The sequence below is a fragment of the Psittacula echo genome (assembly GCF_963264785.1).
Source record: "Psittacula echo genome assembly, chromosome: 1".
Lineage (NCBI taxonomy): Eukaryota > Metazoa > Chordata > Aves > Psittaciformes > Psittacidae > Psittacula > Psittacula echo.
Window position 1 is genome coordinate 4,070,072 of NC_137735.1, and position 21,289 is coordinate 4,091,360.

The following is a 21,289-nucleotide window of genomic DNA, read 5'->3' on the forward strand; positions in this document are numbered from 1 at the left end:
TTCGGTTTTGGGCTTCAGCCAATCATGTTATCTTTTCCACCTGAATGTTGACGTGGCTCTTCGCCATTGCTTCCCTTTTGTTGCTGGGGTCTTGTCTCCGGGTGAAGAAACATCGTCGAGAAGTTTCGAGAAGTGTCTGTCACCAGCCTAACCACTATCTTAACCTCCATCCCTTATATGGTCATTTGTTCAACGTATAGGTTTCACAATGTTTTGTAACAGGATATAACTTTTACCCAACACCCCTTTTTCTCCCTCAAAACATTTAAGCAACTTTAACAAAGCATAATCCTTTCACAATAATACAGTTAACCAAAGGGATTATTCCCTTGCTTCTTTCCCCCCTTCACAATGGCATTGACAGAGATTTTCATCGTATTCTTTGCACAAAGTACAATAATCACAAAAAATTCTTGTTCCACACAAGGTACAATAATTACTAGGACTTCTTCTGAGTTGTTGACACGAATCACTTCCATGTAACTCACATAGTGACAAGTCTGCAGATCCAGTAATAACAGCACAAAGTACAATAATCCCAGGGATTTCACAAGTGGCATGTTTTACTATTACTCTAGTGTGGTGTGCCCTCATGTGGCTAAAGGAAATACCTTACTTGACTAAGTCAAGCACCCTTCGTATCTATTGTCTATCCTACTGAAGAGCTGTGAGAAATAAAGACTATTGGTTAAATAGGAGATACTTTGATGCAAAATAGGGTTTTGGTATTATTTCTGTTGTACAGCTTTCAAATTATTTGGTACTTAGAGCTGAGGACAAATAACGCTTGTGTTTGGTTGTGATTCAATAGCAGATGTGTGCATTTTGCTTGTCTTGGGTTTTGAGATTTTGAGGATCCACTTTCCAACATTTAGGAGAAAGTGGCTTCATTTCTGATTGGTTAACAGTGATAACTGGTTAATACTGATAAGTATGGAAATGGAAACTTGTTTGTTAGGTCTTTTCCTGTATAATATATAATACCTATAGTCTCGTGATACCATTTAAGTGCCACAACACTTAATTTTGTGATGAAAATGCATAGGTAGATACTCTAGATACCTCACACCATGCATGTTATGTTTTTGTAAGCTTGACTCTTAGTTCTGTATTCAGTTTTGAAAAGAATTAAAGAGGTTATATTGCATTTCTTATAGTTGATGTAGATTGCTAGCAGCTTTTCTTGAGGCCTTTGTATCCTTACAGCAAAATTATCCATTATCGTAGGGTAATGACTCTTCTCCTGTTTGTGATAGTAGTGGAAGAAATCTTTGGCCCAAATTAAAAGTTTGTAAAATTGGAGAAAACTGGGAAATTGCGCTTATGGCATCAGTGACATTTACTGGTTTAATGACCAAGGAAAACAACAGATGTCAGCAGGGGCTTTGCACTGCAACTTATTAACTGTGAGAAGTTAAATCAAGTTATTGAATGCAACAAAATTACTTAATTCTCAATTACTGCACAGTCGTTGCCAAGATCACTGAGCCCATCTCTGAAAGTTTAAATTTCTGTCGGCTTTGAGGTCATTCCTGCTTAATGTGTATTTACTGATTATCAGGTAGATTTTAGCTTGCTGACTATTTTTAGCTGAGGTAAGAGAAGCCTTAATGTTCAAGGGATGGTTTTGGATTGTAGCTTGTTAACCAACCTCTGCTGTGTTACACAGCGATAAGTTTTTGGACCTAAATAACTTGCTTTATTGGTTTCAACAATTTAAGTTCCCACATGATGTTGTCTCAATAGGAGAATGGTAAACAGAAGGAGTGTGGTCACAAGATCACAAGCAAGGAGGACTGGTGTCTCCAAATGTTGCTCCAGTTAAAATTCAATCTATACTATATAAAAGCCATAAACATCCTTGATGTAGAGTTTTAAAAGACTCAAAAATATGGAGGTGCCAAGTCTTTTTAGGCTCCTAGCTCCCGGAGTGTAATTTATAAACCAAAATTATATGATTAGGTTCCCTGTTCAACACATGGAGAAGAGAAATGCTTAGGAGTGAGATTGGGAAGATGGTAAGTGGGAGAGATGTCAAAGAAAGTAGACTTTTTGAAATGCCATCTCTTTCTGGAACTCATTCTTAACTCTGAGCCTGCAGAGGGGAGCTTATGTCATACAGTGATTAACAGCAAGTTTGCTTGGAGTTAGTCTAAAGTGGTGAAAGAAAGTTAGTCTTCAGGGTGAAAGAATAGGTTATACTTCTCTTCAAACCCAACCACATGAGTGTTGCAGCCCACCTTCTTACATAATATTCTGGATGTTAATGCATTCACCCATTAAGGAGGTTCACTTGGTTCCATACCAAACTTGGTTCACTTCTCTCCTGAGTCTAAGGTACTTCAAACCCATATTTCTTATCCTCCCAAGGTAATGCTACACCCACCGGTTCATAGCCTGGTCTCTAAGCCGTTATGTGGGGGAAAATTCTTGTTCATTTATCCATCTTAGGATAGTCATCAGTTTTCTTACCTGTAGTAAAGAAATAGATGACAGAAAATATGTGGTTAGCATTAAACATGAACTTTTGAAAAGGTACAGCCTGACTTGCTTGGTGAAACCTAAAAACCTGAAATAGTGGAAGTCTGTGGATTTTGTAATTTTTTTGGCAGTTGCCCTTTGGGAGCAAGCTCTTTCGTGCAAATAAAACACAGTGAATTAGAAATAGAGAGGAACATCTTAAAATTTGACTTCTGTACTTCACTAGACTTGAAGGCATTGATCAGATTTTTAGGAGTCAGATTAAGCCAGTGGTTCTGTTGAAGCCTGTTTTCTCGATGTGATAGTAACCCATTGTGTAACTGCTCCAACTAAACACCTCCTTGAGCTTTCCTAGCTTGGCAAAAGCTGGAATTATTGAAATTCCGAACAAGATACTAGAAGCCTGTATTCTGGAAGGATAATATTTAGTTCCTAGAGGTTTTGCAATCCTAACGGCACAGAGACAGAGAGCTTATCCTGTAATTAATGTTGCTGTTGGACTGCCAGTTCCATGAGATGGACTTGGTCCTGGTGGAGTTACCAGTTGATCAGCGTGGTACCAGTTGATACCAGTGTGGCACCACCATAACTGGCACTAGTTGGTGTTTATCTTGTCAGGCTTTGCATGGAGGTTGGATGAGCTGCAGCAGTTAAAGAACTGTTTCGTTAGGGCTTTTCCTGGAGTTACAGTTGAGGTGAGTTGTCTGAGTGGTGTGAGGAACCTCAAATCATGTACATGAGCAACTGAATCCGTAGGAAACTTGAGGAAAAATCTGCTATTTTTCATTATTAATATAATCTGTGTTTCATGTCTACCAGGTAACTCCTTGTATGTGGAACGATAAGAAAAGCGGCTGGAATTTATATTGGCCTTCTAAATAACATCACAGTAATTTAGTGTCAATTAACAGTAGAATATTGTCACAAAAGAAGAACTCAAAAATGTTTGCCCCTAAATTATTACAAATCAGAGGCAAAATATACTAAGGGAGACATTTTATTAGCTGAACTTCTATCGATTCTCGTTTTAAAAGTGGAAATGTCAGTGAAAGCATATGGCAGAACTGTATGCATGTTGTCTAAAGATAATTTTTCAGCAAGATAAGTGTGATGTTAGGCTTTTTATTGTCATTTTTCTTCTTTTTGGGAGCAGAACAAGTAGCAGAAAATTCCACAGAGAATTAATACTTGCTGAAGAACTTTAAAATACTGGATAACTTTAAAAACCTTATATTCATTGACATTGGTTGGGATGGAAGCCTCTTCCAGCGGTGTGCACGTTGATAAGAAGAATATAAATTAACAGTAATAGTGCTGCTATCTCTAAATTACATCCTAAAGGTACATCATGTAGACAGAATAGAAATATGCAAATGTGTTCAGGATTTTGTATTTGGCACAAGGAATGTGAATCAGAGCAGTTAGCTGTCCTCAAGCTAGATTGGATTAAAATATACTGGCTGTAATCAGTGTCGCCCGAGTTATCTATGTATTTTACATCCAAAAGGCAGGTGTGTCATTGGCGTTTTTTAACATCCTAGCTAAAAATTTATACATTAGAGAGAACAGTCTGCTTATTTATCAACTCTTCTATCAAGCAGCTGTTTGCAAATACTGAAGTGAGCTGGAAAGGGAATACAAGCAGACTGGGATAAAACATTCAATGTTTTAAATGAAAGTTCTATTTGTCAATGAAACTTTATATATCTGTATAGAATAGGAAGAGAATTTCAGATTTATGAACTGGGTAGACAGCTGGTGCTAATTGTGCAGAGATAATTCCAAGTTAATGATTTAAGCTGTCATGATTTATGGGCTAAAGACTGGCAAGTAAGTTGATAGAGAACTTGAAGAATGATTATTATCAAAAAAAGGAGTTATATTAAGGACTGAACTGTGCTCTGCAGAACATCTGTGTTCAGTCTTATATGGGGGTAATAAGGAAGAAAGACCCTTTTTCTTAGTAGTACTAGAGGATAACCACAAATATAGAAAAAAAAAAACCCAAACAAAAATTAGCTGTTTCTTTTTTGTATGTGAATGAAGAAGTAGTTGTTGAAAGTATTTTGTACTGTATTTTGATTAATACTGTCTTGTAGCTGAATGAGGATAACCTCATGTGTTACTGCTGAGAGCGATATCATAAAGTAAGTTTGTGGCATACATTTGGGGATATATAACACAAAGCCTCATGTGTTTTTGCTCTGGTTCTGTGTGGTCAGAGAGAAGAAGGTCACGAACACAGTGCTCAGGTCTGTTCTCTACTTCATTTTGAGCACGGAATTGAATTCGATTTTCCTGCAGCCGTGCCAATGCTTTAACCCATAACGCAATCTGTTTCTCTCCTGAAGTATTTTGCAAAGTCTCTGTTTCATCCTGCAGCCAAAGGAAATAAGAAAAAGAAAACCCAACAGTGAGTTTGGAAGTGAAGTTCTTGTTTTCCAGGTGGTTGTAGGAGTTTTCTTTCTTTGTTGAAACAAACTTCTTGTGGAAAGTGGAAGATTTTGAAATACAATGCTTAAGGGGATACCATTAGTATAAACCATGAGGCAACAGGGTAGTGCATTCAAGTGGAAGGGTAACCTTACATCTAGAAGCAAAAGGGCTCTTACACTAAAATGTCAGGGCTGTCTTTCTTTCAGGTCATTGAGTGTTTCCAGCAGCTTGGTGATATATGAGCATATGAGAAGAGAGGAATAACTTGTAGCTGTTCACATTCAAGAAATGCCACTGGGAAGAACAAGTAATATTTATTTGAAAATTCAAGGGACATAGGAGAGAACAGTGATTTTATTTTTGCAAATAATTAATGATCTTTTAGAGAGACCCTTTTACATTGATGTCACCTATCAAACCAAACCAAAGTAGTTGTGCGAATGGTTTTCATAATGTATGTGTTTGCATAGCCATGTTGATTTACGTGCTTTAGTTTATTAGAAACATGCAAACACACAAATGCTGTTCACACTCTGAAAGAAACTCCAGCAACATCTGTCATTGATATTGAAAAACTGTAGAGTCACAGAATGGTTTGGGTTGGAAGGGACCTTAAAGCTCATCCAGTTCCAACCCCTGCCAAGGGCAGGGACACTTTCCATGCTCCAGGTTTCCTGTAGCCCCTTTAGGCACTGGAGCTGCTCTAAGGTCTCCCTTTAAGGAACCTTCTCTTTTCCAGGCTGAACCAGCCTGGCTCCAGAGCAGAGCTGCTCCAGCCCTTGCAGCATCTTCATAGCCTCCTCTGGACTCCAACAGCTCTACATCCTTCTCATGTTGGGGCCCCGGAGCTGGGTGGAGTACTCCAGGTGGCACTTTTGATGCAGCCCAGGATCTGATTGGCATTCTAGGTTGCAAGCACACATTGCCAGCTCATATCTAGTATCTCATCCACCAGTATTCTCAAGTCCTTCTCCTCGGGGCTGCTCTTAACTTTTTTGTCACCCAGTCTGTACTGAAAGAATAATTACAAGGCGTCAGTCCTAGGTGCGTGACAAACCACAGGGCTCAGTAGAATAAGAAAACGCTCATCAATATTCTTCTCAAAAATTGACAATACAAGTATATTTTATCATTTGGTTGTTGAAAATCTTGCAAATCAAGCAGATACTGAGGAAAGAGAAGGGGGGAACTATTGCAATTCTTGATCTTTCGGTTAATACATTTCAGAATTCTGTAGAGGAGAGCTTAATTCACAGGGCCAGGAATGCCCTTGTATGAGCTGTAGCTGCTGACTAGGGATTCATTGGATGAGTATGTGATCCAGCTCTATCCCCTTTCACTTTTGGCATCCCTGCCCGCACATGACCTCTGCGATAGGGAAATCCATGCTACTGGAGTTTTCTTCGTTTAGCAAAGACATCCTCACCTTTCTTTTGTGCTGCTGAAGCTGTGTAAGGAGGACTTAATTCAGGATGGGACTGAGCTATTAATTAGTGAAGTTCTGTTTTTCCAACAAAGATCCATGATAGAACTGTGTGAAGCTTCTTAAATAAGAGAGCAAGGTTCCCTAGTGTGATCTCAAAGCCAGGATCATTATAGGGTTGCCAAATGAGCTGATGATAATTATCAAATGATATATTTGATAATTGTACAGAATTTGGGTGAGGTCTTCATTAATTAGTAACAGAAGCTGATAGAGACATCCTTTCCTTTGTACCAGCATTGGTGGAATAAGATACTTAAAATAAACCAGGTAGCTCTAAAGCCCTGCCAGAAAACTGAGCTGTGTGCTTGTCTTTTTTCATATCTTATTTTATTTAATTTTATCTTTTTTGAATAATAAAGTCTTCTGGGTAGACACTTCTGAAGAGCTCAAGGACAGTGGTAATAAGGTTATTATCCTTTTTATCATGCAATTCATATTAAGTTATAGGTTGATACTGCTTTTTAAAAGAGGATAGCTAATATGATGTCTTTTTCTAGTGTAAGAAGTCTTCCCCATTCCTCTCTCCCAGTGTGGCTGACTTGTCTGAATGGTGCTTCTAATTTGGGAAGAAACTGCTTACTTAGCTGTTCAAGTTGATAATTTAATGTAATTTAAAAGAAGCTGACACAGGGTGGGCAAAATTGCAAGACTCCAGGTTTTCTGAGTGTTTTTTTCTTCCTTTAAGGGCCGTGTATTGTGCAAAACCCAACCTGCTAGTGCAAAGGCTGGAATCCAGAACTGTGAAGTGAATATCCTAACCCCACATTGAGCATGATTCCTTTCTGTTGTATGAGTCTTTTATCTCTTGCTGCATGATGGTCCATTGTTGTTAACATTAACCATTCCAGTTAGCATACAGTTCATTGCTAACAGTACTTCCTGGGAAATTGGAGATCTCTTTTGCGTCAGGAGGGTTCAAACTTTAACTTTCCTTTGTTGTTTTTATTAGGCTATTATATTAAAGACACACAATATTTTAGGGGACCTTGAATAAAAACTGTTTTACAAATGAAAATCATTGTGTTCATAAAATCATGAAGTATTAAAGGTCAGATTGGACGGGGCTTGGAGAAACCTGGTCTAGTGGAAGGTGTCCCTGCCCATGGCAAGGGGGTTGGAGCTTTAAGGTCCTTTCTAACCCAAACCATTCTATGATTCTGTGGTTGTACTTGTAGAAATCACTACATGATTTTTCCCTTATAGACATAGCAGTAACAATTACAGTAGGGATTTGTTTCTTAGGGTACAAGATAAAGAATTTTCTTCATATTCTTTAGAAAACATTTACATTTTGAAAGACTCTGTTCCCCCTTCGCGTCTGGTCTCGATGCATTACTATATATGTCACTTCAGCAGGCAGAGACATTCTCATTCACTCAGAATTTGTACTGCAAATGCAGTTTTTGGCATTTGAAGCTTTTAGGCTTTTTGCTATTTTCATAAACTCACACTATCTCATTTTGATATACCAATGACTTTGAAACTATATGTTGGGAATAGTCCATGTTGGGTGGAATCTCTTCTGTTTGTGTTTCCTCCTATATTGCAGTTACTGATAATACAAATTATATGTGGCAGAGGTCTCAATTTATACTTTTGTTAATTTAGCTGAAATATGCATATGTTAAATTGGGCTTCAGTGTGTTCTTTTTTGTAAGGAAGTTAACCTCAAGTGTTTGCTTCTAGAGCTGGGAATGAGACTGTCTCTGCAAAGGGTGCATAGCATTACTTTGAACAAATTAGTTTGGGACCCTGACTCAGCAAAATAATTAGTGTAATATATTACATTCACTTAAGCGGATGTAATATTGAGTAATTTTCAAGCAGATTAAAATGCTTTGAATAGGGAAACAAAGGTAAATCATAGGTAAGAGACGCAATGTGTACAAGGTCAGAATCTTGAGTGGTGTTGTGGTTTAAGCTGGGACTAGAATAGATGCTTTCTCTCTGTATTCATCTGTAGACGTGCAGGACATGTCTATGTTCATCATGTAGAATGATGAATTCCACATGTGATGAAATCTGCATTCATCTGCAGGACATGCTACAGTAGGAGCGTGACCAGCAGGTCGAAGGAGGTGATCCTGCCCCTCTACTCTGCTCTCATGAAACATCACTTGGAGCATTGTGTGCAGTTCTGGTGTCCTCAACATAAAAAGGACATGGAACTGTTGGAACAAGTCCAGAGGAGGCCACGAGGATGATCAGGGGCTGGAGCACCTCCTGTATGGAGACAGGCTGAGAAAGTTGGGGCTGTTCAGCCTGGAGAAGAGAAGGCTGCGTGGAGACCTCAGAGCAGCTTCCAGTATCTGAAGGGGGCCTACAAGGATGCTGGGGAGGGACTCTTCATCAGGGACTGTAGTGACAGGACAAGGGGTAATGGGTTCAAACTGAAACAGGGGAAGTTTAGATTGGATATAAGGAAATTCTTTATTGTGATGGTGGTGAGGCACTGGAATGGGTTGCCCAGGGAGGTTGTGAATGCTCCATCCTTGGCGGTGTTCAAGGCCAGGCTGGACAGAGCCTTGGGTGACATGGTTTAATGTGAGGTGTCCCTGCCCATGACAGGGGGGTTGGAACTAGATGATTTTAAGGTCCTTTCCAACCCTAACTATTCTATGATTCTATGATATTGCTTTTCTTTTTCTTTGTGTCTTCTATTTAGAAATACCTTTTCATTAATTTTCATCAGCCTTTTCTTTGGTCTTAGCTGTATTTTTTTTTTTTTTTGCTAAGAAATTTGTTTTTGTGGAAAAAAATTAGATCTATTTTTTAAACCTTTAAGGTTTTTTAAATAGTAACGTGAAAAATCTGACTGTTTTTCTAACCTCGAGTAAAAGAGAAAAGAAAATTGTCTGGTCACCAGTTACGTTAATTATTGAAGTAGGTTCTTTCAACTAAATCAGGAACTACACAGTCTTCATTTGCTTTTAAATCTGTTGCAAATATTTAGAATCATAAACTCACGGAATGGTTTGGATTGGAAAGGATCTTAAGATCAACAAGTTCCAACCCCCTGCCATGGACAAGGACACCTCACACTAGACCATGCTGCCCAAGGCTCTCTCCAACCTGGCTTTGAACACTGCCAAGGATGGAGTATTCATCACCTTTTTGGGCACCCTGTGCCAGTGCCTCACCACCCTCACAGTAAAGAACTTCCTTTTATCTAACCTGAACTTCCTTTATTTCAGTGTGAACCCATTATCTCTTGTCCTATCTCTGCAGTCCCTGATGAAGGTTTAGAAATAAAAAAGCAGGCTAATAGGCTTTCATATAAGCCCATGACTATTTCCAGCTAGAATGAGTGTCCTCAATATGGCCTAATTATTTTGCTAACCTCAGATTACAGCTCTAAATTAAAAATAGCTTCATACTGGAAAAAAATCAAGAGTAGTAACCAGCATATCTGTAATGGACATTCATTCATTTTCTTGCTCAATTTAAATGTATGTAAAACTCATCTCAGAGTCCAGTTAGACTCAAAATTTGTCCTCCATTTGTTTGTAAATGATCTTAGCTTTGTGTGCCCTGTCACCTCTTTGTAAGCAAACTGCTAACATCTGAATGCTGTGATTTAGATGTTGAAGTGTCGCTGTTCATGGATTTTGTGTTTGTAGAGCTCCCTAGTTTAAAACTTATCAGCCTTTGCTTCAAATTTACAAATTTTTGAGATACATTGGCAAACGATGTCTCTAGCACCATTTGGGATCTACTTGTATGCTTTTGATAGCATGTCTCTTGTACGAGTGTGTGATTATATTTGAGGTTGAGCTTTTGACACTCTGGAAACTTTTTAATACGTTTTTTTTCACCCAATAGATCCATGCTTATGGTGTTTTCAAACAGTGACAATCCTTTTTGGTTTGATTTTTTTTCCCGTTTCATAGTCTATAGTTTTTAGCTGTGATTTGAAGAAAAAGCCTAGCTCAAAGAGCATGACAAAAGGCTCTTTGGTCACAACTGTACCAAGTACCTTGTGCTTCTTGTGATAGGGATGACAGTGGATTTTACACTTTGTTTTGAAGTCTTTTGCTTTGTAATGCACTGCCTTTATTGCAAAGGGGTTTATTTTCTAACAGTAAGTTTCTGGCTTAATGCACTGATATGTCATTTTAACTGCCCTGGTTTGTTTCCTGGTTCAGGAGATTTGTACCCCTGAGCATTATGGACCCATTGCTATTTTTCATGCATTTAACATTTGATGATATCCAATTTGGTATTTCTGTTTTGCAGGATGTCAGTCTTTTACTGCAGGAGTGATACAGGATTCTTTTAGTCCAGCGAAAAGCTGTATTGTTAAGCTTTGTGCATAAAGATTCTGATCAGTTTATCAAAAGCTCAATAAGAAAATCCTTCATGAGATGCTACAAACATGGAAGCAGATTTTCTTCCTTTTTGAATACTGGGATCCTTTCACTATCTGCTGTTGTTTTATGCTGATATATGTAAATATACTGTAGCAATACTAAACTGAATAGTTTTAACCTGTGTATTTCTTGCAGCAGGAGCTATTCATTCCTTAATGCCTGGAACATAGCCACAATGGTTTGTCACCACTTGTTGTACCTGACAGTACTTATCTCAAGAGATGATTGCTTTTTGAATGATTTCTGACCTGTATGTGTTAGGTTTTCATTTTATCAACTTATTCATGTCTCTAAAAATGAAAACCAGTGACAAAACTGATGCTTTAGCACAATGCCCTTCCAAACCTATTTCTTATCTTTTTCTCCTTCGCTGCTTGACTGTGATTTGCTTAGCCCCGAATAAACAGAGGTTGAAAGGAAAAACCTTTTTTGAGGTCTGCGTTGCCATGCTTTGGATTTTAGGCTTTAAATTTTCTTCATTCAATACATGTGACCGTGGCATCATTTCAAGAGTGGAGGAAATAGTGGAGGTATTGAATGAAGTGGCCATCTATTGTGCTATTAATAACTGAAGAATCCTTCAAACTGACAAATACTTGTTTTTCTTCCCCAAAGGTAACAACGCTTGTTAACACAAGCAATAAAGGACCATCTGGCAAAAAGAAAGGGCGCTCTAAGAAGGCTCATGTGTTGGCTGCTTCAGTGGAACAGGCCACTCAAAACTTCTTGGAAAAAGGCGATCAAATTGCTAAAGAGAGCCAGGATCTCAAGGAGGAACTGGTTGCTGCCGTAGAGGATGTGCGCAAACAAGGTATGTGGAACCAGATGCTTAATGGGGTAGCTGCTTCAGTTGATGCTTTCCAAGATTTCTTCCAAAATAAGTGTGTGATTGACTCTGATAATGTAACTAAAACTATGTCCTGTGTTGCAGTATATCTGTAATAAGGCATATAAATATTAAAATAGCTATATCTCCATGAATGGCAATGAGTATAAAGAATGTTCTAACTCTGGGAAAATAATGAGTTTGGGTAGTTTTCCTTGTTATCTATCACCAAATAGTGAACTCCAACATTATTTAGCAGCTGTGCTGCCAAGTGCCGAAGCTTGATGTTTCATTTTCAACTTGGTTTTTATTCTGCAGTATAACAAAATGATGTGATTTTTTTTTCACTGTGTTAAATTTAAGCAGCGGTTCAAAGTTTCTGGAGGTAAATGTAGCATTAGGATTATGGTGTATATATTTCTGTACAATCTAACAACTATCAACAAAATAGTACATCAATATAGGTTTTGGGTATATATTGAAAGATATAGATAGATTATTAAGTCTAGAATCACAGAGATAATAGCAGTATTAAAGGCATTTTTTATTCTGGGCATTGGTGATAATAAGATAAATGTTAACATTAGTTTGCTCACTGCATAGCTTAAGCTGCAAAATTCAAGATATGCAAAGTTAAAAGAAATTGCCTAGTTGGGCAAGGGACTCAGGTGTGGGATGATCACATTTTCTCTACTGGCAGAAATAATCCTACTTTTGCACAATTTAATATTTGAAGTTTAAATTAGTGTTATGAGAAAACTACTTTAAGGCTTTAAAATGTTAAATATCATACATATGCATAGCATGACTGTTACTAGGAAATTTTCCTTCAAAAGGTAAAATGTGTATCAGATGCTTTCAAATTTACGTGTGTGGTAGGGAAAAAAGATATTTTCAATATATGTCCACATAACAAAACTTTTCCCTTTCGTTGACTTTGATTGTAATTATCTGCAGTGCAATGGAATTAAACACCTTTCAGGGCTGCTTTTCCATTGTAAATCCTATAATCTAAAGATACCACCTGCGAGTATCACCAGTCCTAGGTTTTAGAACAAGACTGACAGATCTCCAACTGAGATTTCTATAGATTCTAAAGGACTTAGGTATAAAATACCGCACTCCAGTGAGTTAGTCCCCCAGCACTCATAGGATGTTTTTTTCAGTTAGTGAAAATTTGACTCAAATGCTTCTATGAGCAGGCAGGGTTAAAATCTTGTGTACACAAACACTTGGTTTGTGAATATTCTAGTCATTTCTACCCTGAGGCTATTTCTTCTTCCCATCAACTATATGTATGTTTGGTTTCAGTTTTCCTGTTCCTGTGTATTTTGATCGGTTTTCTTTTAAATATTCAATTGCCAGTACATTAGACTAAGTTGAATGTTTGCTGTATACTTCATGTACAGGGTTATGGCACTATTCTGATGGGGGGTTTTAGTTTGCTATTCAGTAGGGTTTTGTTATTGTTAGGATTTCTTTGGGGTTTTATTTTAGAATTTGATGCTGATGCTTGGTTGTCCTGGCATGCAGCTTCATCAGTCAACTACTGCACTTTCCTGTTGCTGACATTACTTATTTTGAGTGCCCTTGCTCCCTATGATTTATAGGGCTCTCCCTTTGGGGCTGTGATGTTAACCCCACTGTTGCTAGCTTCTCCCAAAGAACTTGAATTAGAGTCATCAGCCTCAACTGTTGCATGCTCTCTGGTCTAGGCAAATACACCGGTAGCATAATATCAGAGCTTCTTATTATCTAGCTTACTATTATCTGTCTAATACAAAGCTCATTGGAACTTTGTATTAGTTAGCAGTGATTTCTTTGTATAATTTTGCTTTGAAAAGCTAGAGGCACCTGAGAAGATTTGCTGTGGAGAGCTTTGGTTTTCTTTTTGACTGAATTTCTGACTTTTGATAACAAGCTTTTCATTCTTTTTTATTAATCTGTATTTTAAAAAATGAATGATGCAGAAACCAGGAGAAGACATCTCAAACAGCATTATGGAGGATGATATAGGCATTCATCTTTTGTCAACACTGAAAAAGCCTATCAGAAAAGCAGAGCAGCTTTTTCAGGTCTCTACAACATAAGTCCATAATTAGCAGAGCAGGAGACACCAAACACCATTATTAGCACACACGAGCCTTGTAAACTAGACCAGCCTTGCTGCAATGTGAAATGATATGTTTAGCTCAATGACATAAAGAGCTGGATTAATGAACTGAGGCTGTGTTTTGCCAGAGTAGCACTAGTTGATTATCTGGCAGAATTCCAGGTTGGGTAATTACTCCAGCAACCTAAAAATATCTCCTGCAGTTACAGCTGGTGCTGGTGTGCTCCTCATTTCCTGCCCTATATTGCTGTATCATATACTACTGTAGACAGTTATTGCAGTTCATCCCAGAGAGAGCTGTTTTCCACTGATAAGCATGAAACAAATGTACTGTATCATTGTCAAAATACTTTGAGATAAAAGTGAGTGCAAAGATAAAGCTTTAAGACTCTTACTACTTTAATTACGTGGAAAGGTAAATTATATTTGCTGTGCAAAACTTTGATCAACAGCAATGATTTAAGGGTAAATTTAGATGAGATTTTGGGAAGAAGCTCTTCCCTGTGAGGGTGCTGAGGCGCTGGCACAGGGTGCCCAGAGAAGCTGCGGCTGCCCCATCCCTGGTAGGGTTCAAAGGCAGGTTGAATGGGGCTTGGAGCAACCTGCTCTAGTGGAGGGTGTCCCTGCTTGTGGCAGGGGCTTTGAACTGAATGGGCTTTAAGGTTTCTTCCAACCTTAAACCAGTCTGGGATTCTGTGATTTACAAAGTTGAATTCTTAAAAAACAAAGATTATGAAGATTTGTAATATGTTTTGGGCTTTGTTTTTCTCAGATTTTATGGAGGGGTGTAAGTATTTTATGCATAGATATCATACCTGTGTATATATGTCTGTATATGTATGTGTCCTATAATAATTCCATAATAGGAATATTTTGGCCTTACAGTTCAAAGCAATATAAATGAAATTATCCAATTTCTATGCCATTGATTACTTTGCTGTATGGGTATTTATTCTGATGTTGTCAGAGTTGTGTAAAAGATCTCACAAATGGGGACAAACAAGACCCAAGTTATGCTGAAGTCTGTCATTCCCGTCTCCTTACATTAGAGGTCAGGGAAAGCAGACAGTCTTCAGCATACTGAGGTTTTGTATGTTTTCTTTTGATTATAAAACCCTCTAAGCCCTCAAGCTACAAAGCCTGAGAAGTGCAGGAGGTGAAGAATAACTCATAGAAATAAGAAATAGAGTTTGGGAAAGGGAGCAGAGGGGAAAGTTCTCCCAGCGTGTTTAAACGCAACTGGCATTTTACTGATCACTAAAGAAGAAGGAAATTCCTTGTGGTGAAGACATTCAGGTTTTGATTCAGACAAAACTCTGCAAAGAATTGCAGCTGTATTGGGCCCAGGTTTGATTAAATTTATTAAAAACACTCTGGGTGCTGAGGAAAGCAAGACCAGGAAATAGGTTATATTTATGTAAATGTATTCTATCTGTTAAATGACTTTGGCAATATCTATCCTGTAGGTATGTTCTTGTGACTGCCTGATTTTAATGTCATTTTCCTAGAAGGTTTCTGGCATATAGCTGAGATTTCCATTAAAAACACGGTTTAGGCCAGCAGCTGGTGGTTGTGTTTTGAATTTTCACTTTTCAGGCAGGGCAGGTACAACTTCACACCATAACCTGCAATTTATGCTTCAGTCGAGGGTCAGAATAGCTGTTGATGGGGTTTGTGTTTGAAGACGATGTACTTAATTTTTTGTTCATGTGGATTTATGCAAGGTTGTATAAAAAGAATATGACTCATGTACTCCATGACTGTCTGTAGGCTTGAAAGTATTTATCAACATCTGACATGGAAAGATGACTTAAACTTTCCTAGTAACTTTTTTCTCTCTGATGGAACACACCAAAAAGTAATATTTTTATTACTTTTCATGCTTTTAACTAGCTACTCTTTAAATCTTTTTAAAATCAAAATTTTAAACTAAACCCTGTGAAAGGTCTTTTCCTTCTGGTTACCTCCTGTCTTTCAGATACCTTGGGAGAAAGGCTGGGAATCTGTGAGAGCAAACCTCAAAATATACATATACAAAATGCTGTTTGGTTTTATAATAATTGATAATGCTGTCTGAGCTTTTCTGATTTGATGACAGCAGTATGACAGGGAGAGAGAGAGTCTGATAGCTGCAATGTCACATACACTCTCACTTGAAACTGTCTCAGTTTTGTTCCTTGGGAATGGGTTGCCCAGGGAGGTTGTGAATGCTCCATCCTTGGCTGTGTTCAAGGCCAGGTTGGATGAGGCCTTGGGTGGCATGGTTTAGTGTGGGGTGTCCCTGCCCATGGCAGGGAGGTTGGAACTAGATGATCTCAAGGTCCTTTCCAACCCTAACTATTCTATTCTATTGCCAACCTCTTAGCTGAATGCTCAGCATTGTTTGACTATTAAGCCAATATCCCAGTTCAGCAAACTGAATTTCAGGAGATTTTTTCTTTCCTGATTGTATAATTTTCTTTCAGTTAGCCTTTGTTTGTTCCTTCCTAAAACGCAGTCCTCACAGTGCCATGACATCCTATCTTTAAGACTTCCTGCCTGAAGGTCTTGACTTTCCCGACTGCTGCAGAAAATCCCTGCTCGGATTTGGCTTCCTTAAAACTTATTGACTCTTTAGCTTTTTGTTATCTGCCCTCTAATCCAATCAGCTTTCTTTAACTGCATTATAAACGCAGCCATCTCTGTTTTCCAAGCAGTCCCTGCTGCTCTCCTCTCTTTCCCTCTCCTTTTCCCTGCTGCTTTCATGTGGTCATACACTTGTTCTCCTTCAGTTCAAGGCCTGATCTTTCCACTGCCTCATGGTCTCTTTAGATCTCCCATTCCTGGTAACCCTTCCTAATTCCATGTCCAACTCAAATCCTTTTTCCATATTCACATAATGTCCTTCTTTTCTCTCATGATCAGTAATGGTTTTGTAATGTAGAAATAGAAAAAAAAATAATCAAATGTCTTGATCTCTTTTTTACCCCGCTTTTACTTTGCAAACTTAATGTACCTTGTTTGGTGTCCTTGTTTTCTCTACCAGTAGATTATACTTCTCTCTGAAGTATTGTGACCCTGGGTAAACAGGTCACACCATTGTGTTAGCCCATCCTTCTGATTGTACATATTTTTATCCATTCTATCCATTTTCCCACCAAATTTCCTGTCTTTCTCACACTGAGAGCTTTCCTAGTAAGCCTGTCTTATTTACATTTAAGTCCAGGGTGTGAACATCTTCTTACATAGCATGTTACAAAGCAGCCTTCCAGTATCTGAAGGGGGCCTATAAGGATGCTGAGGAGGGACTCTTCATTAGGGTCTGTAGTCTTAAACAGGAGAATTTTAGATTGGATATAAGGAGGAAGTTCTTTACTGTAAGTGTGGTAAGGCACTGGAATGGGTTGCCCAGGGAAGCCGTGGATGCTCCATCCCTGGTCGTGTTCAAGGCCAGATTGGACAGAGCCTTGGGTGACATGATTTAGTGTGAGGTGTCCCTGCCCATGGCAGAGGGTTGGAACTGGATGATCTTAAGGTCCTTTCCAACCCTAACTATCCTATGATTCTATGTTACACTGATGTTTCAGATGTACTTGCTTAGCAGAGTCAGCTGCAATAGACTTTGCAGGAGCCCTGATTTACCCAATCTACCCTCTTCGCTGTCCTTTTGATTTGTTTGAATAAAGAAAAGCAAAAAAAGGTTTGTACCCATTAGTATGTAAAATCTTTCCTGGAATAGTTTGGGTATAATGCTTCAAGTTACATTTCAAATATAAGAAAAGCCCGAGAGAAATACATTACACTTTAGTTAATAAGAATTGAACTAATGGAGGTAGGCTTGCTCTCTCAGTCTCTGTTGCTTCTTTCACAGTTTTCCTAGTTTATAAAATATATGGAAGTGGAATTACTTCATGAGGATTTTTCTGTAGAAGCCATTAAAAAACTTGTCACAATACAACTGTCACTTGATGGGGGAAAAGAAGAAATTCTTTTTATAGAGAAAGCAAATGATGAAGTATTGTCTGATGTCTGCATCTGTTTTCAACTCTGAGTCCCAGTGACTGGATTCAAAATGAAGGGCTGATCTGCAATTGGAGATATGTAAAGGTATCCCTTACTGTAATAATGAAGCACTGATTACTTCAGGGTTTTTTTTTTGGCGTTTTTTGGAGTGTTTCTGGCTAGTTGTTATTCCTAAAGGTCTGAGTTGAAGGAAAGAACTGTAGGACATTGGGTTTGAATCTGGCAAGGATGAAGGAGGAATAAATAGATCCTTTAAAACCAAACTAACTTGTCTATGTAACCTAAGCTATTGTTTCTTACCTGGGTTAGGGGCTAGAAATCTTTTTGTCTGGGAGGAGATCTGCTCTTTTCACTTAAAGTATGGCCTCTTTATGTTCATTTATAATACTTTTCATTGAAGTGTATGAGAACTTTCATTTGCTTATAGAATTTAGTCTCCTCTAGTTCTTGATAAAGGAGAAGCTGTGTGCATGTGGAATGAAATTACTGAAAAGCAGTTATTTCAGACAAACTTTCTGAAAGATTGAAGCAAACCTTGTGGTCAGCCCTGCTTAATGGGGAATGGATTTTGGTCTGCGCTTCTGAAATAACCTGTGTGCATAATGAGCATATTCTCTCCATTTTGCCAATAATATCTCTGATGAGGTGCTCTGCAACTTGCTTTTTGCCCATCTCTCTGATGGCTTGTGCCTGTCCAGCTTGGAGCGTGAAGATCTGAAGTCTTACACTGGGTAACTTACATTGGTTAACTCACTGAAGCTGTGGCCTGAAATCTTTATCTTGTTATTCAGAAATGTTCATAATCTATTTTGAAATTGCTTGTTGCATTTGGAAGGGACTTCAATTGTTATTCATGTTTGCAGTGCTCAGTCTAGGACATATGGCTTGCTAATGTCATTCTATGCAAATACTCTAATGCTGGTTCTTTTAGACCCTTTTCAGATCCATTAATTCTCTTCCAGCTCTCAGAGAACTTGATTCTGAAAGACAATAAAGTTCCTTCTCTAAAATTATATAAAACTCTTCTGCTGAAAAGCAGACCTAGTACAGAATCTCAGAGTTGTTACACGGATAAGTGGTGGGAGGGGTTCCCAAGTGGCCTCTTTAATGCTCTTATGCTTTCATTTTTCCATGTTTGTTCCTTCCCAGATCATCTCGGTGTATTTTACCCACTTTCAGATCCTCCTCCAAGCTTTCCATTCCAAATCTTGTGCAGGACTAAAATGTTCTTTCTCTGCATTCCATAATGAGTCCTGCATTTATCCATCATATTTGAAAAATCGTGGTAGTCAAGTGAAGTTCGCAACGAATGGAAAAAGGGAAATGAGGTTATATTTTCAAGAAGGAGAATATGGAATACCCAGTGAGCTACAGACCAGTCAGTCTCACCTCTGTGCCTGGCAAACTCTTGGAGCAGATTCTCCTGGAAGGCATGCTAAGGCACATGAAAAACAAGGAGGTGCTTGGTGACAGCCAGCATGGCTTCACTAAGGGGAAATCCTGCCTGACCAATTTGTTGGCCTTCTATGATGGGGCTACAGAACTGATGGAAGGGGCAGAGCAGTTGATGCCATCTACCTGGACTTGTGCAAAGCATTTGACACTGGTTCAAACTTAAATAGGGGAAATTTGTGTTAAATCTAAGGAAGAAATTCTTTACTGTGAGGGTGGTGAGGCACTGGAGTGAGTTGCCCAAGGGAGTTGTGAATGCTCCATCCCTGGTGGTGTTCAAGGCCAGGTTGGACAGAGCCTTGGGCAACATGGTTTAGTGTGTGGTGTCCATGGCAGGGGTTTGGAACTAGTTGATCTTGAGGTCTTTTCCAACCCTAACTGTTCTATGATTCTATGGTTCTATTTTTGAGCAGGAAGCTAACCATACAGGAAAAACTAAGTGCATAAGGTGATTTTTCTGTATGTGTCCTTAATGTTTCAGGCCTTTGGAGGGATCTTAAACTGATGATGACCCTGTTTTTCAGTAAATCCAGCTGACCGAGAGCCTGTGGTTGTTCTCTGCACCATTTTCAAAAGATTTATATCTGTTGCAGCTTCAGCTGGAGCTTTTCTAGTATTCACTTCACTTTCCAGTATTTTGTTTAAGCTCATGTTAGGTTAAATTTATGATGACTTGCATCTCCCAGATATCTTTGTTATAAAGGGTAGTTGGCATTTGATACATTGCCCAAATACAACCATTCAAGGCAGATTTTACAAGAGTACAGAGATATATATTTGAAAAATAAAGGTATTGAGTGATTTTTCCTTTTCCATGCTATATTTATTTCTATTGTCTGTCTTGAGGATTTTATTACTATCATGACTATAGCAGAGAAGAATGAAATTGCTTTAGAATGTCAACTTTTGACAGCTGTCAAAGATTAAATTATACTCCGGAATTGAAAGTTATAGAAATAGTGTAATAGGATCTGATTTTAGAATTCCAAATTACTACTTGTTCTTTCAGAAGCAATATTTCTGTTAGGAAAAGTTTTACTTGAGAAATATGCAGAAATATATGACAGTTAAACCCCTAAAATCTATGAAGGGATTGTAACTAGGGCACATTTTTCAGTAAATATTTTATTCTACTACAATCTAGTATTAGTATACATGAAATTTCTGAATTTGGGTTGAATTTAGAAAGTAGTTTCACTAGGATTTATAAGAAAATAAAATGAAAAGGGTCTTGCAAAGTGGAAGGGGCACCATAGACAATTATTTTGCCCTGCTCTGTCTTCCAGCAGAACTGGGTAGGCTTAGTCCACAGTCAGTAATTCTCAGCAGTATTAAATGTACGTCCTTTTCAATTACATTTTGAGATAGCCATGAACAATGTTCTTCAGGAAGACTTTCTTGCATGCGTAAAGTTTGTGTTTAAGTTCTTTCTGTGTGTAATTCAATATGGAGGTTTGAAGGCTCTGACCCTCAGAAGAGTGCTGTTACCATAAAGCTGTAGAGAATCAATGGATGAACATCTCATTTCTGCTTCCTCCTTTTGAAGCTGTTCTAATTTATGTGCTAGTGAAACATCATCTGGATTGCAGATGAGTGCTTGAAATCACTGTTGATGGACAGGAATTCTGAACTGAATTTAATTTTGTTCAACCCAACATTTAAACAAAAAATGAAAGGGGAAGTCTGATTTGCCCTTTGAACTGGAGAATTGGTTATTTTAGTTTGTCACATTGAAAGTATTTGGAAGGTGATGGAAGTTTTTAACACAGTAAAAGTAATAAGAGTTGCACCATTTTTCCAATGTAGCGATGGATAGCGCAAGCTGGGGGGAGAACTTGGAGATGCAGAGACTTTGTCCTGGATATTTAAATTGGGAAGTAGCCTGATGGGAGAAATTCAAGGAGATGGGCTTGGGATTTGGTCATTGCTTTGTGCTTCAGTTGCATTGCTTTGAATGAAGAGCTGGTGGATGTGTTGCAAAGTAAACCTTCACCGAAGGGAAGGATAGGTTTCCTTCTGGACCACCACTGTTGTCCTGTCCTGTTGCCTCCAGCTCTCCAGTCATTCCTCTCTGATTGTGTTGAAAGATGGATTTTCAATCTTTCAAAACCTGTAGCTGGGAA

At 38.4% G+C, this 21,289-nt stretch overlaps 1 protein-coding gene across 3 annotated transcripts in view; it reads left to right on the plus strand.

The window, feature by feature from the left end:
• The window catches only part of CTNNA2 (catenin alpha 2), a gene marked incomplete at both ends in the record, with an annotated part of 463,369 nt that overhangs the window by 33,001 nt on the left and 409,079 nt on the right, over window positions 1-21,289 (plus strand). For all 3 annotated transcript variants that reach the window (XM_080629642.1, XM_080629643.1, XM_080629644.1), the window contains one exon: window positions 11,389-11,584. In XM_080629642.1, coding sequence (XP_080485768.1) covers window positions 11,389-11,584 — 196 coding nt within the window. The remainder of the gene's footprint in view (window positions 1-11,388; window positions 11,585-21,289) is intronic.